Source organism: Colletotrichum acutatum, assembly GCF_030867785.1.
Source record: "Colletotrichum acutatum strain CBS 112980 chromosome Unknown BDZ83scaffold_100, whole genome shotgun sequence".
NCBI classification, from domain to species: domain Eukaryota; kingdom Fungi; phylum Ascomycota; class Sordariomycetes; order Glomerellales; family Glomerellaceae; genus Colletotrichum; species Colletotrichum acutatum.
Window position 1 is genome coordinate 91,455 of NW_026849094.1, and position 14,166 is coordinate 105,620.

Here is a 14,166-nt window from a genome sequence, read left to right on the forward strand (position 1 = left end):
TGGTGGCCCAGACGCCCGGGCCCGGGGCACTTGGGGACCCACTTTACCTTCAACGTCAACGGGAGCCTCAAAGTACGGCGCCCTTGGCAAGCTCCGGGTCGATTTCACGGAAGCGGAACGCTTCTTGCCAGTATCACTCAGCTTTTCGCATACATACTATACCTCAAATAATATACCTTAGGTACTGTCACGCCTTCATGTAAGTAGGTTAGGCAGTCAATTCCGTTCAGCTTTATCCTATTTGCGTAGCTCAAGAGAAGAGGTCGGGTGCTTCAATTAGCTTCTATCGGAATTCTTGAGCCTTCCCCTCCGATGCATCGATTCCAAGAAATCACGATCACTCTCGAAGTTCTATCTCTAGTCATAACAGGGCATTGTTTGTGCAATAGCTGCCTTTTGGATGTGCCGTCTAGATCTAGAAATCGGCGTCTACTTCTCTTAGGTCTGACCAATTTCAGGCCGGCTGATTCTCAGCGAAGCTCTGGGACTGCCTGGCTCTTGTACACTATTTTCCGTATACGAGAACTTTGCCACCAGTTGCAGAGGCATTGTAATTGGCATTTCGTGGATGTGTTGCAGAAGATGGTAGAGTCATCCAGTGGTCCCAAAACGGATCCAAGCGACTTTGGCCTCAGTCTATTAGCCTCACTTATCAATCTCAAGTCCAAGTACACGACTCCAATCTACCATCTGACGCGACTAGCACATGGTAAGATCTCTAGGCATCAGATTGCTCCTGTAAACGTCATACTCCAGAGCCGTGTTCGTCACAGCTTGTCACCTGCGCTGAGTTGGATTTATGCTCGTAGCCAGCAACATGATCCCTTAACAGCAAAGGAACTACAAGCAACTCTTATGTTTTATCGCGTCAAAATACCGCAATCTTCTAGAAGTCGGTCACCGATCCTCTACTCACGTCTGATCAATGCTGATAGCCAGTGAGGCAGACAACTGATACCCAACCAATTTGGACATGAATTGAGCTAGAGATGAGAAACACTTGACGCATACTAGCCACAGCTATTTCTCTCGAACGGAGTCTAGTGACCTCTGCCTAATACTCCAAGTCTCACTAATTTGGCCTCACTTGGCTGGCCCCCCAGATTGGCCTCATTCAAATTGGCCTCATTCGAGTCCCCCGAAATTTGGCCTCGTCAGCACCGCCGCCTTCACCCATGGCTACAACCTCTCATCCATCTATAAAAGTCCCACACCTTTCCTTTTCAATTGTCTTCTTCTTGTCTTCTTCTCCAGCTCTCTTAGCCACAAGGCTATGATCAAGTGTAGTATCTGTTCTTCCCAGTCTAACCAACTGGGCAAGCATCCCCACGGGGATCGCGAGCCTGTCCTTTCAACGGTTAACACAATTTTTTCAACTCCGGGAAGACGAGCCTCTGTGTCGTCTCACTCTCCTGAGGCTTGCGACGTTGCTCGCTCTTCTTTTTTCGCGGTGCTACGTTTCGGCGTGGCTCTCCACGAAGAAAGGAGGCATGGGTCTCATCGAGGTAGAGAGGTTACACATGTCGGCTTTCCACTGTGTCCCTGGTATTACACTGCCTCCAGGCGACGCGAACGGAACAACAATCTTGTCCTATTTTGTCTTATTTTCTTTTATTCTCACTTCCTCATCGCGGATATCTCTGGCTTGCCCAGGGGCGCGAAGAGGATGTTAACACGCGATGTTAAGACCGCTGTCTTAGGGTTCGTATCTAGTCTGAAGCAGTCGATCATATGACGCTGATAGCCATAGCAAATCTTAATGATCACTTCGTGTAAGCCGATACCGGCCGTCAAGTTACTCCCAATACCCAGCCCCAGTAAACACCATTCGCGGAAAAGTTCCGGCTCCTCATCTTTACAGAGGTAAACCCATCCAAGCAAATATGAGTTGAACTCAATGACAGAGGACTGCCACTATGATTCATCCGTTCCTCGGCCGAGTCTCGCTGACATATATTTATCTCCGCATACCAATAGACAACTTACCTGGCTACTTCCCGCACAAGTCCATGTTGAAACAAACTACACCTAGGAGATCAACTCCTCCCGTTTCCAAGCCCGTCAAGAAAGGAAACGAAGGCGCCAATAGAAGAAGAGACTTGCCAGATGAACCGCTCAAGCGCCGAAACGTCCAGCTCTCCCACCTACCTGCTCCTCCAAACCCTCCGGCTCTGAGTCAAGCCTTTCCTTCCTTGGTATCAGAATAAACGGGGTCTCACGACCAAACACTCATCTCTACCAAGCCTCAGCGTTTGATTCACAGAACCCACTGGCGTCTTGGACCATCCCTCTCTTCAGACACTGAAACGGAGAGCAGAAGAGAGGTCGGAAAAGAGGCAAAACATCCCACTCGCACCGCCTCCCGTCGGAAAGGTTCGAATAGTGATGGGAGTTGTCTCACAGAGGAGGGGACGAAAGACCCAAGGCTGAATCGTGTGTAGAGAAAGAAAGAGCTCGGTTCTCTCTCTGCGCCCCAGAATGCGGGAGGGGTGGCCAAGAATAGGCAAAGAGACTTGCCAAGACACCCGCTCAGACTTTGACACATGCACCAGCGGGAAATCATGAAGAGGAACCTACATTCTGCCGGCATCTCGCTCTATAGGACGTTGGTCTTCCGGGTCTCGTCACCCCGCCCGGCGACTTTGCCCCGTATGAAGAAGGGAGGGAAAGGGGTTGAGAGAGTGTGTGCGTGCGTGGCGATGATGGTTTCTTCTGCCCTCGGAACTCACATGCTGATGCCAGTCTCTTTTATGTGTTTATCTTTCCTTCCCCGTTTTCCAATCACCAGGGGAATCGCCGTCATCTTTCATCCTAGTTTGAAGCTGAGAAGGACTTCTCGATGAACAGCCTCCCCGTATCCAAATACGCCCAACTTATGGTTGCCTCGTTATCGCGAACTTCAACAGCTTGGTGAGGACGTGTTCCTCAACCAAAATCGAGAAACAGGCAAAGCCCTCGCAGGCATGCCACGAGTCGCTGGGAAGCCAAAACCCTCCCTCCTAGCTCTATAACAGCGCACGTCCAATACGCAAGTGCGCGGGCTGCTAAGAGGGGAAATCTTGCAGAAGGGGAGAAAAGAGATCAGCCCGATCTCTCCCATTCAAACACACGATAAGAGAGTTCTTTACTATTCTCGTCGTGTCTCCCCTGCACAAAACTCAACTCAACTACCCGTTCCCGTCCCCCATGCCCTCCAGCCTCTAAGTCATTGCAGACCTGGGGAATACCCTGTGTGTTTGCATTTCCTAAGCCACACACGCACACCCAAGTCACCGCCCGTGACAGGCTTTCATTGAGTTATGAAGCAACGTTTGCTGGGCAGGCTGGGATGGATCTACGAAACGTCCCAAGAGGCCAAGTCCCCGATACAGGTTTGCTTCAAACGAAACTCAGCTTTTGCGTTCTCGTCTGCAAGATCCCACGATTCCCAGTATCACCTTAAGCCACACAGGCTTGGAAGAGTTTATATGGTTTCAACCCGAAAAGAAAGATAGTCCTCGGCTGAAAGTTCTTTGACAAGCAACCAAAGCCGGGCGTAACGTAAACAAACGACCTGATTCCGGCAACGTCACGGCCCGGATGGAAGGCAGAGGGACAAGATAGACAACTGACGGGATCCGACGTCACATCAATCATCCATCGTCCTTCCTTTCCGTGATCCTACCATAACCTCACATGCAGCCATAGATGTTCTGCTGTCATCTACGCAAGGACTACTCTTGCAAACCCAGATTATTGCCGCGGATCGTTGGGACGATGTCAGAACCTTGGTGTGTGCGGCTGTGTGCCGCAGATTATGAAACAGTCCTCAGGGACTTGACCTCATGTCGAGACCTCCGTTTCGAACCGCGAGGTAACAATTTTGGCCTTCTTTTCGTCCCTTTTCAATTTTTTGTAGAGTCTGTCCCAAGTCAGACTGACGCAAAAGCATCCTGGATCCAGGGTGATCCGGGCTCGTCGACACCATAGAGAGAGCAGTGCCCAAAAAAGGACTCTGCGTAACAAAGCTCTTGTTCAGATGACAATGGCTGGCTAGTTGGGGCGGAGTCTAAGCCATCCGTCATGCAGCCTTAAGCTTGTCGTACATTGTAGGTTGTTGTTTTGGATGAAGGTAAAATTGAGTCCTGAGTTCTCCCGGAGACGTCTAAAGCCGTGGGAGTCGATCATTACGGGCGTCTCTGGGAGAATGATATTCATCTCATCATACCCTCTGTGCATCGGACTATTGTACTCTGAACAGGATTTCGCAATACTTGTCAGAAATTCAATGGCAGGGGCTGAGGCTTCTGACTGTGGTCACCTGTTTGATGGGGTTAGTAGTCTAAATTGAGCTTTGTTTCCTACGGGCATCAACTGGTGTTTTGGCAGCATGGTCTGGTCTTCTCTGATCATTTGATGGGCCTCAGAGAACCTCACTTGATTCACTACCATGTCCGGTTGACAGCGATCCAGGACTAAAGATTCGCGGAGATCCGCGATGCCACATTCTAGTTGCCGTGCCGTGCCAAGACAAAAATAAAATAAAGGGCAAGCGTCACCTGAGGTCCCAAAGGAAGCGATTAGATTCTCGAGGATAATCCTGCTTGGGCAGTTACTTCACAGCCTCATCTGAAGACTTGGCTAAAGTCTGCTCAAGGGCCATCTGTGTTTTCAGATCGAAACTTGGGGTGTTGTAGGCATCGAGATACTTCAGTAGGTAAGCGCAATCGACGAGAAACCACACTATAAGCATCCGGCGTTCATTGACATGGAAGAATCTTGCGTCTCAAAATCCTGGAATGGTCGGGCTCTCAACGACCCGAAGGCACCTTCTTCTAAGACACGACATCATCTACAGCCGAGCACGGAGCAGTGAAATGACTTACAGTATCAGCTGTATCGAGGCGAGACCACCGAGAGCATGAGCCAGCATCCTCCTTGGAGGCAAGCACACGTAGCTGCTTGACAGCATGGCACCCGGAAACATATGGACGAAAGACCGACGAATAGAATTCTTCAGCCCTTGTGTGCGAACAGTCAGATGAGAACAATCTTACAGTCATGCTCGTTTGTGCTTATTATGACACACAATTGGCTTCCTTAGCTTTCCAGTGGCATCATCATTCATCAGCAGAAAAGAGAGGGCTTGATCAGCAACCGCCGTGATCATGATCATCCCTCTCCGAATCAGCGACGGGATTCACCGGCACCAGAACACTCACCATGCTGGCAGACATTTCTTCCGAGTCAGGCAGAATCTTGAGCCCAGATGCCTGCTGCAGAAGTTCGCCTGAGACATTACATCTCACATGTAGGAACCCACCCGCGTTAGATCGGCCGCCTCCCCGAGCGCCTGCTCCCCAACCCGCAGCACACGGGGCATAGGTATCTGATCCAGATGAAAAGAGACGTAGCTGGCACATCGTTTTTTGAGACAAGCTGCAATCAGGTCTCTCACCGGCGGTGAAGGACGTTGCAGGGCAGCAAGCATTGACCAGTCGATCGCTGTGCGCATACTAGCTGGCTGGCTTCCGGCCGTTGGAGGACGGTAAAGCACCGAGACGAAAATAGTATGTGCCGTTCAATCATGTAAGTCGCATAGCTAGCTTTCGAGCGCTTGAGCAAATTTCATCGTGCGGTGACTTGGAAATGGCAACTGGCAGGTGTACTGTCACCGTTTGGAAGCGTCGTGGACTGAAGGCTAGAAGAGAGCAGTGGTTCACGTTCCGAGGCACGTGGACATATCGGAAACGCCGGATCTGCCGCCACGCCGGCGATGGACTCGGGAGAATGATCATCGACCCCGCGGACGGCCCGTGGTAATCGAACTGAAGAGAACAATCACAGAAAGAAGAGAGTCTGTGAGTTGCGCCGTTGTAAGCGCTGTGCTGCACGTGCCTTTTGCGATCAATGAGACCCAGCCCGGGGGTTCGTATTCAAGATCGACTCGTCGTCGAACACTGAAAAAGAAGCGGTGAACAGTCGTCATGCGTGTTTCTAGACTCTATAGAGTTGAGACAGAATTGCCCGTCAATGGCGTCGGCGATGGGAAGAATGGTTTGTCACCTCAACATTGTCTTTGATGGGCACGTTCGGAAGGTATTCCACGAGGTCTTTACTGCAGGGAGCATCTTGGTTGTTTTCCGAGCAGATCGTCTTCGAACTAATACGGCGCCGAAAATAGGGTTTGGGGGAGGTTTTGCTATACCCACACGTGTTTCTCAACCGCGTTGCAAGCCCTGGCAGGAATAGACGAAGATGTCTAGATCCCCAATCTTTTCCTTACGTCTTGCCGATCTCAAAATGAGGCTCGATGCAAATTGAGCTTCACTGGAGAGGATGTATCCTTAGATGCGTTGCGCCTCCTGCAAGGCCTGTATTGCTGCAAGTCATTGTGTTGCGCCGGAAGAGGGGTCGAGAGGGGTCACAGCGCTGATCTAAACTGCAACGCAGCAAACCGAAGCCTTTTAGAATCATCCATCCGCGGCCAAATTTTTGGTATCTCGGCATGCCCGGTCTTGTGTCGTCAAACTCGTGATGGGTCAGTAGCATCAGGCGCAGCGATCCGTCGGACAGTAAAACCAAGATATGTCCGGTCCCTTGCAGTAACTCTGCAGCATCTCTCCTTCCTAGCAGGGCCGGACCACGATGACGACCAGGTGAGGGGAGAACTAACGCAGGGAGAAAGCAAATAAGAAGAAGTTAGAGACGACGACAACGAATCGCGCCCCGGTGAAAGAGCGGTGAATTGGTGTTCCTGCACACCATCATCGTTGGGTTATCCACCCTCCAAGCCGCAAAGTGGTCAGCCGATGGCTCCCAAGTCCGCTATAGCCTATAGACGGGCTTCAAGGCGTTGTTCCTGGTACCTGGCAGGCTCTGGAGCTGGTGCGGTTGTTGGTAGACTAGTGCTGGTATCGGGTAGCGGGCCAGTTGTTAGTGTGGTTTGAAGATGGCGTCAAGAGCTACTCATATTGACGAGGATCGGTCGACAAACGAACAGCTGCCTGCCTCCGAGTCTCCAAACCTTCAGCCTATCCGGCGTGGCTGTGGATCCGAAAACTCCAGGATCTGATGATTCAAGGGTACGGACACTCCAGCGCGGCGAGCGACCGCTACGGATCTTGGGACCCCACAGGGCAGAGGCTGATCAAGTCAAGCAGCGTCGATCCAAGCATGGATGAGGCCTGACGTGACGGCTTGCTGATAGAGCTTCTCGGCCATCGATGGTCGCTGATGAAAGACATGGAAGGGGATAACAGCGCAACGGCCTTTTGTCTGCAGTGACAGTTGTCAGGTATCCGTCTGTCGGCAGCCGATATGGCTGGGTTTGGCCTGGATAACCACCCAAATGTCCATCATTCGCACGACTGGACCGTTGGGCACTCGTAGGCTGTCCTTGGAAATCGTAAGAGATACCAGCACACCACTTGGGCAATACTGGCATGCCGCTTTCCAGCATCGGTATCTCGACCAGTCTGTCCCCCTCGACATGAAAGCGCGGCTTGCCATAGTCCGTACCGATTTTCTCGTCGTACTGGACATGAAAATTTCACAGGGCTCGGGTGGAAAAGGCTGGCATCCCATGTGTGACACACGGCGACTAAGAAGGCATAATGCCTGTTTCTTCACCAGCCTGCGCGTTCCTCGATTACTGCGAGAGTGACCGGATGAAACCTGACAACGGAGAGGAGCACGAGGGGGTCATCGAAGAGGGGCGGTTCTTCGATGGCGTTTGTGGTTTATCGATTAAAAAAAGGCTGACGGGGCTATTAACTACTTTGTCGCGGGAGGAGGGGTAGATTCCTTGGCTGGTGTGGGCGAGGTGACACCAGGCTCGAAGGAGGCCACTGACGTTGAATGTATTCGAAACTTGTTCCGACGGAGTCCAGACTTAGCCTGGGTCGGGCTGGAGATATCCCGCTGTCAGGCGACTGATCCACGCTCAATTCAGTCCGACCTGCAGAACACGAACGCATCGTCGGTTTTAACGGACTGCGATAACTCAGCGCGGAGTAGGCCTCGGATTCGATCTCCCTCTGGAGGCAGGAGGGGTAGAAAATGCCACTAAAAGCTCCTACAAGCCTGCAGTCATCAGGATGCGATCTGAGTGAACTGAGGGCCATCAACGGCGGCAACGGCGTGACGCGCGCTAGGCAGGCGGTGAAGTTCAAGCTGAAGTACAAGCGGCATGGCCCGCGAACACCAGGAACGCTAGACTTTGAATAGTTTCGGCCGAATGTCCCAAGAAACAATTAGTCTTGTTCCAGCAATGACCTTGACTATCTGACGATCATAGCTCACTGCCGTTCACCGTACCCAACGGGTATGCTTTTGACGGGCTCGTATTGCTCCTCTTGCTAAAGGACGTCGGAGCGCCAGCTCAAGGGACCCCCAGGGCTCAAGTTACAAGTATCCGTACGGAGTAGAATCGTTGCATCTGCGTCGACACCACCCTGTTGCCGCCGGGCGGCTCGAATTGGAGAGGATAGCAACGACTATCACACTGGTGGTTTATCTACTCGTGTGGCGTTTGCGGGGCACTTTGCATGCGACGCACCTCACTACTCCATTCAGAGTGGTGGCTTCTCTCCTGACAGTGCATGGCTTGATGAATATCATCACCTGGCCCTCCATCTTCTGTTGTATGTGTGTGCTAATGTACGATAGTCCGGTGTCAAAGAGTGGACTTGTTTCTCCCGGGCTCGACAACATCGCGAGCGCCCACTTATCGCAAGGGGCGTCGAGAGAAGGAATAGACGAAGAAGAAAAACCGCAACACCAACGGCCAACGGCGCAAAGTCAGCCAATCACTCTACTCCATCCAACCTGTGGGAAGACGCAGTGGGGACGGATCATGGTCAAGGTCTCGAGGTCTGTGTGCCAGTCAGTGCGGGCTGCATCTCGGTATGCAAGGTACCAGGGGTAAAGACGGTGGGAAATGGTAAGAATATTCGGACACAACTGTGCTGAATACAATAGTCTAAGAGGTAAGACTGGTGTGATGAGACAACGAGAAATCATCGGTGAGGATGGAGAAGAAGAAAGCGTTGGTCAAGAATGATGCACTCTAACTGTGAGCGCCTCTGCCGCCCAGCGCCATCCTCTGGTGTCTCGGTCAAGAACGGCTCTGGCTCTGTCTTCGCCAAGTACACGATCGATAGAATATTCGTAAAGCTGGGGATTGGGAACAACACGCCTTTGGCTCGAAATCCATTAAAGCGGTATACGAGGTTGTTCCTGGGCTCCCTTGCTTGCTTGTACTTCGTACTGCAGGATCCTGGTGATCAAAGACGGATCGGCCCTGATCCGTCTGGACAGTCTCGACTCTCGAGAGCGCGGACAAACAAGCTAGCTCCATTTGGATCATCGTCGTTTTCCTGAACGGAAATAACTCCGAGTCTCAACGGGTAGGCTCCGAGGACGGTGCCGTATTGTCCTCCACACTGCTTGACGCCTTCAGGTTCTTGTACATTTGGAAGCGCGGAAATGGTTGCAAACTGTATGTCCTGTTGATGGCAGTATCGCAGAAACCGGCTTGGATATTTGCCGCCAAGTGCGACATCCAATATCAGACCAGAAATGAGCCCTTTCGCCGAAGTTTTGGCCCATTGAGGCATGCTCTGTCACTCAAGACTCGCAGCTACGGCCAGCTCTCATCTCGAAAATAGCTAGTAGCGGACAGTTATTGCCAAATGAGGATTAAGCCATATCATTCCAAAGAATAATACTTCAAAGGAAGATGATGCAAATGCCGGTTGTTAACGTTTCGTCACTCATTTGCCACTAAATGCCACCGACCCAAGTTCTTGCTCGCTATGGCACGCCAGAGTGCCGCGTAGACCGTTGAATCCACTGATCGTTCGTGGAAGAGTCTGGGAAATTGGGAGTGAGGAGATATCAGAGCGTGGCCAGGTGCGGATAGTTGCTTAATCGAGCCATCGTCCGCAGTAGGCCAGGATCATTCAAGGCTCGATATGCACTAGAGCTTCTGAATTCCAAGTTCGAGTTTCTGCGTGAACAACGCCCGCCTTCAACCCGCGTCGCCCTTGCAGGAGACCCGATGAGGAGGCCTGATAGCGATGACGCCTGGCCAATAACTGACAACCACGACGAAGAACGGCGGGTCGTTTCAGCGCAGCTCCTCTGAGTGAGGTCGGCATGTCTAATTGGTCTGTGGTGTGTCTCGCTGGGTAGTGCTGATTTCCCCGCGCTGTGGTGTTGCTGTTTTTTTTTTCTTCCTTTCCCTGCTGCCTCTCACGCCTCGCAACTTTCCTGACCTGGCCAAGGCAGACTGCATATCGAGCTGGGGTAGAAAACGCCATTACCACAACACCAAGGGGTATTGACAGATTGAAGCTGAATTGCTGAAGGAAGGATGATTCGGGTGTCCATGGAGCCGGTACGGCGAAACGGCCGCGGTTTGCTGAGAGTGGTACACACCACAGTTATCAATGATGACTGCCATCCCATCCCTATTCCAGGGCATCCTGATTCTAGACCCAACTTTCGGGCGACACCTCGAGTGTGGTGCTGTTTTACTGGCCTGGCGTCTAGTGTCGTCGGCTGGCGTGGTGTGGCGATGGCAAGCCAGCAGGGCTTCTTGACTCGCTCACCGCTTCGGGTACAAGACGTGGGGGACCTGGGCTTCGTTGACCTGGGCGTCCCAAGTTCGAAGCGGCCGGCGCCAGAGATGACCGGTCACAAAATTCTGGTGTAAAGTTTCGTTCGGAATGCCAACTCGGCCCTGGTTCTCGGCCGGCTTCGTTTCCAGAATAGTTCATGGGGGAGTAGATAGCTGTTGCTCCGGGCCCGCCCCGCTGCCAATGCCCACTGATTTTGAGGTTCTGTAGCACGACCACGGGCTGAGAAATGGGTCATCGCAGACGATGGGCAGAGCCATGCATGCCAGTCCAGTGCATTGCAGGACAAGCGCAGGGCATGTGCAGCCAGAGATGCTCAAGATAGCAGAGAGAGCCGGTGAGATGGCTGGGTGGCTGCGCGGGGCCTATTGCGGGCAAAAGCAGCACGGGACGAGCTGTCATTGATGTTGTGTCTCGTCAGATGGCTGCGAGCCTGCGACAGGCGTGACCAGTGGTGAAGCCTACGCGCTGCAAGGATGCGGGGATTTTGACAAGGCCCCCCGGGCGATGGACAAATTGCTTGCATGGAAGCGAGTGAAGGGCCGCAGAGGGGATCTGTGGATTGAGCGCTGAGATGCCATCACAGTTCCATCCGTATCCGACGTTGAGAGTTGAGTGCCAACGTAGGGATGGTGTATCCGTACTTGGTAGACAATACCGGAGCGAGCGTTGCAGAGGCCAAGGCGGTTGGACTTGCACTTGCACTTGCTCTCGAGGGCATGTAGAGTCGGGCTGCACTCGCAGTCGGGAATTGTGCGCCGAGTGGCATTTGGCTTGTCCACCGAGCTTCACCTTTGCCCTCCAAATATCTTAGCGGGCGGTAGGTGGCTAGGACGAATTAGTCTGTACTTTGAAGTGGTCTGGCTCTTGCTCAAAAACAGGCGTAGCACCACGACCTTCCTGAGGTAGCGTGCCACAGGTGCGTGTTCGCAGGTTCTGGCACGGCCGTCCCTCGTCGTACCGTAGCGGACCGGACGTTAGGTGTCCGAAAATACATACAGTTGGCGATGGCGGGTGGTGATGGGATGCTGAAAGGCCAGTGATGAGGTCTGTGGTGGAATTGGAACGGTGACTGCGACACGTGAGCAGGCGTTGATGTGTGAGTTGATTGACGCTTGATGGATTAGATGGCTCGAGGTGAGGATATTCGGCGTTGTAATCGAGGGTGGTTGGCGGCGGAGGAAGACGGGATGAGATGAGGAGGGGGGATAATTACCTAACTGTGCAAGGTACGTACTGCCCTGTAGAGGAGACGGACGGGCGGGAGCGAGTGGGGCATCTCAGAGTACGTACCCATGACTATGGGACGGGACGTATCCTTGCTAAACGCTCCCCTTCCTCCTCCTTCCCATCTTCTCCTCACCTCACCGGGCTGGTTAACCTCACCTTTCTTTACCTTACCTAACCCTACCTTTTTCTTACCTGACCTCTCATTTGCCTGCTCACATATCCTTCCTACGACTTGGCTTGTTTTAGACGCGGTGGACTTGGCACTTGCACCAACAGTCAGCAAGGGCGTCCCGCCCTCTTTGTTTCTTTTTCTTTCCGTTTGTGATCAAATGAGGCTTATTCTAGTGCTCTGCAACCGCCGCGTCCGTGTCCTTCGTCCTCGGCACCTACACGTGTATTCATAGTGTCTACGATTCACGAAAACCCAGGTACCTTGCCTGCCGTAGGTAGTAGTCGTGGCTAAGTTAGCGTGGTAAGGTTCCTTGGCTTCACGATGGAACCGATCATGACTCTGCTGCACAGATTCCATGTTGCACAGAACTCGGGATTCCGGCTTGGGCTGGATAGGCATTTGCCGTTTGTTTCCGCCGTCAAAACTCAACCAGACAAAAGAGATGGATTGTGTCTGCACATTTGAGTTTCAAAAATGCTACCAATCGCCCAAATTAGAAGCATTCGAGCCCTTCCATCTCCGGACCGAGCAACACCCGCAGCAGGATGGGATCCAACAAGACTCGAGATGATGGAGCCTAGACGTCGATGTGGTTGCTTTGCTGCGGGATGCGTGCTGTGCTGTACGGTCGTTGTACGTTGCATTTTGCATTTTTGCAGGCCCTGCTACTCCTCTTCCCCCTCCTCTCCCCCTCTCTCCAGCCTCTCTCCCAGAGTCCCCCTCCCCCGTCCTAGCCCAGGTGCCTGCGTAATAGAATCTGCATGAGATCTATCTTTTCACGTTGTTGCCGGGGTCTGACCTTTTCCGTGCTGCACCTCGATGGAATGGGGCAGCTACAGGGACAGAGGCACAGAGGATGGTCTCACTCAACCCCGATGCCCATTACGATCCCAGCAACATCACGGTGCACAGCAGCCAGGGCACCTAATCCCACACCCGCCATGGTTTCTTTTCCTTCGTTCCTTTCCAATAGCCTGCCTGCAGCTTGCCGACTGGGCAGTTGTCTATCCTCAAATGTTTCCTCTGTGGAGGTTGTGGAGGGGGAGGAAGAGGGGGAAAAGGGAAAGATGGGAATGCGCTCCGTCACTTACAAACCAACCGTTACAAACTTGCCTTACAGTAACCTCACCATGAAGCCAGCCTGCCTCTGCTTATCGTGGCTCTGCTTTAGCTCAGCCCGGAGGAAGAGGGCTTCTCGGTGCTCATTCGCCCTTCCGTTTCAACACCATTCCTCAAGCCCCGGTGTGTTCCTGGGTCCTCCTTAACTAACCCATGTGCATGGCTGGATCGATCCTGGGAAGAGCCCCCTCCATTAACGGCCACGAGCCTTTGGTCAGAAATCAGCGCAGAACCACATGGCACCACCCAGGCCGTACAATCCGCTCTCTGGGAACCCAGCTTGGGCAGCATCACATCAAGCCTGCTCAGTGTCCCCCCATGCTGACTGGACGTCGAAACAGACAACTGGTCAGAGCAATTAAGATGAGGCTGTTTAGGCTGCCCGGGTGCCTGTAAGTGTACGAGGAAAGAAAAAGCTCCGAGAGGATCGGTCGGTGTCTTGGTCGACCCGACAAACAAACCCTGTCTTCTCTCTCTCTCTCTCTCTCTCTCTCTCTCTCTCTCCGAGTCTGTCTGTCTGTCCCGGTTCCGACTCCGACTGCCTCCACCACGTTGCGATCCGGCGATGGTGACAGCCGCGCTACATCCGTGGACTCTTGTCGTTGGATTTCGAAGCGGATGATCCTCGATGGGCTGTCACTTTAACTCATCCTCGGGCGTTTGTTTCGAACCTAGACTCTATCGATTCTTTCCCTTCTGCCATCCCACCTCGTTCTCGTCATCGGCATCCCGAAGCCCCCTGTGCAACCAATCGATTGCAGACGGATGGATCAAGAAACAACATACACAAACTGCCCTGATGGACGATACAGTCCCTGGACCTTGTCTTTTGGGTGTGCAAAGCAGTGTACACTCTACGGATTGTGCGTGAGAGGGAAAGAAAGTGTGTGTGTGTGTGCCGTACGGATACCTGACCGGACTTTACCTGACGTAAGGTAAGCTTCCGTGCCTGACCTGAGAGACTAGAACTCAAGAAGGTCCAAGTCTGTCCTTCCACGTTGCTATTCCCAGCCTTCTCCCGAC

The 14,166-nt window shown here is 52.7% G+C and overlaps 2 protein-coding genes across 2 annotated transcripts; one reads left to right on the forward strand and one right to left on the reverse strand.

Annotated features, from left to right (window-relative positions):
- The first annotated feature begins 1,961 nt into the window (after positions 1-1,961).
- Positions 1,962-2,509, forward strand: BDZ83DRAFT_632734 (uncharacterized protein). The gene has a single exon (XM_060508993.1). It carries the CDS (start codon positions 2,010-2,012, stop codon positions 2,205-2,207), a length of 198 nt encoding a protein of 65 aa, XP_060361277.1. The 5' UTR covers positions 1,962-2,009; the 3' UTR covers positions 2,208-2,509.
- Positions 2,510-9,266: 6,757 nt separating this feature from the next.
- Positions 9,267-9,599, reverse strand: BDZ83DRAFT_654982 (uncharacterized protein; the record flags this gene model as incomplete). The annotated part of the gene is made up of 1 exon (XM_060510769.1): positions 9,267-9,599. The coding sequence occupies one exon, from the start codon at positions 9,597-9,599 to the stop codon at positions 9,267-9,269; it is 333 nt and encodes a 110-aa protein (XP_060361278.1).
- Positions 9,600-14,166: the final 4,567 nt, after the last annotated feature.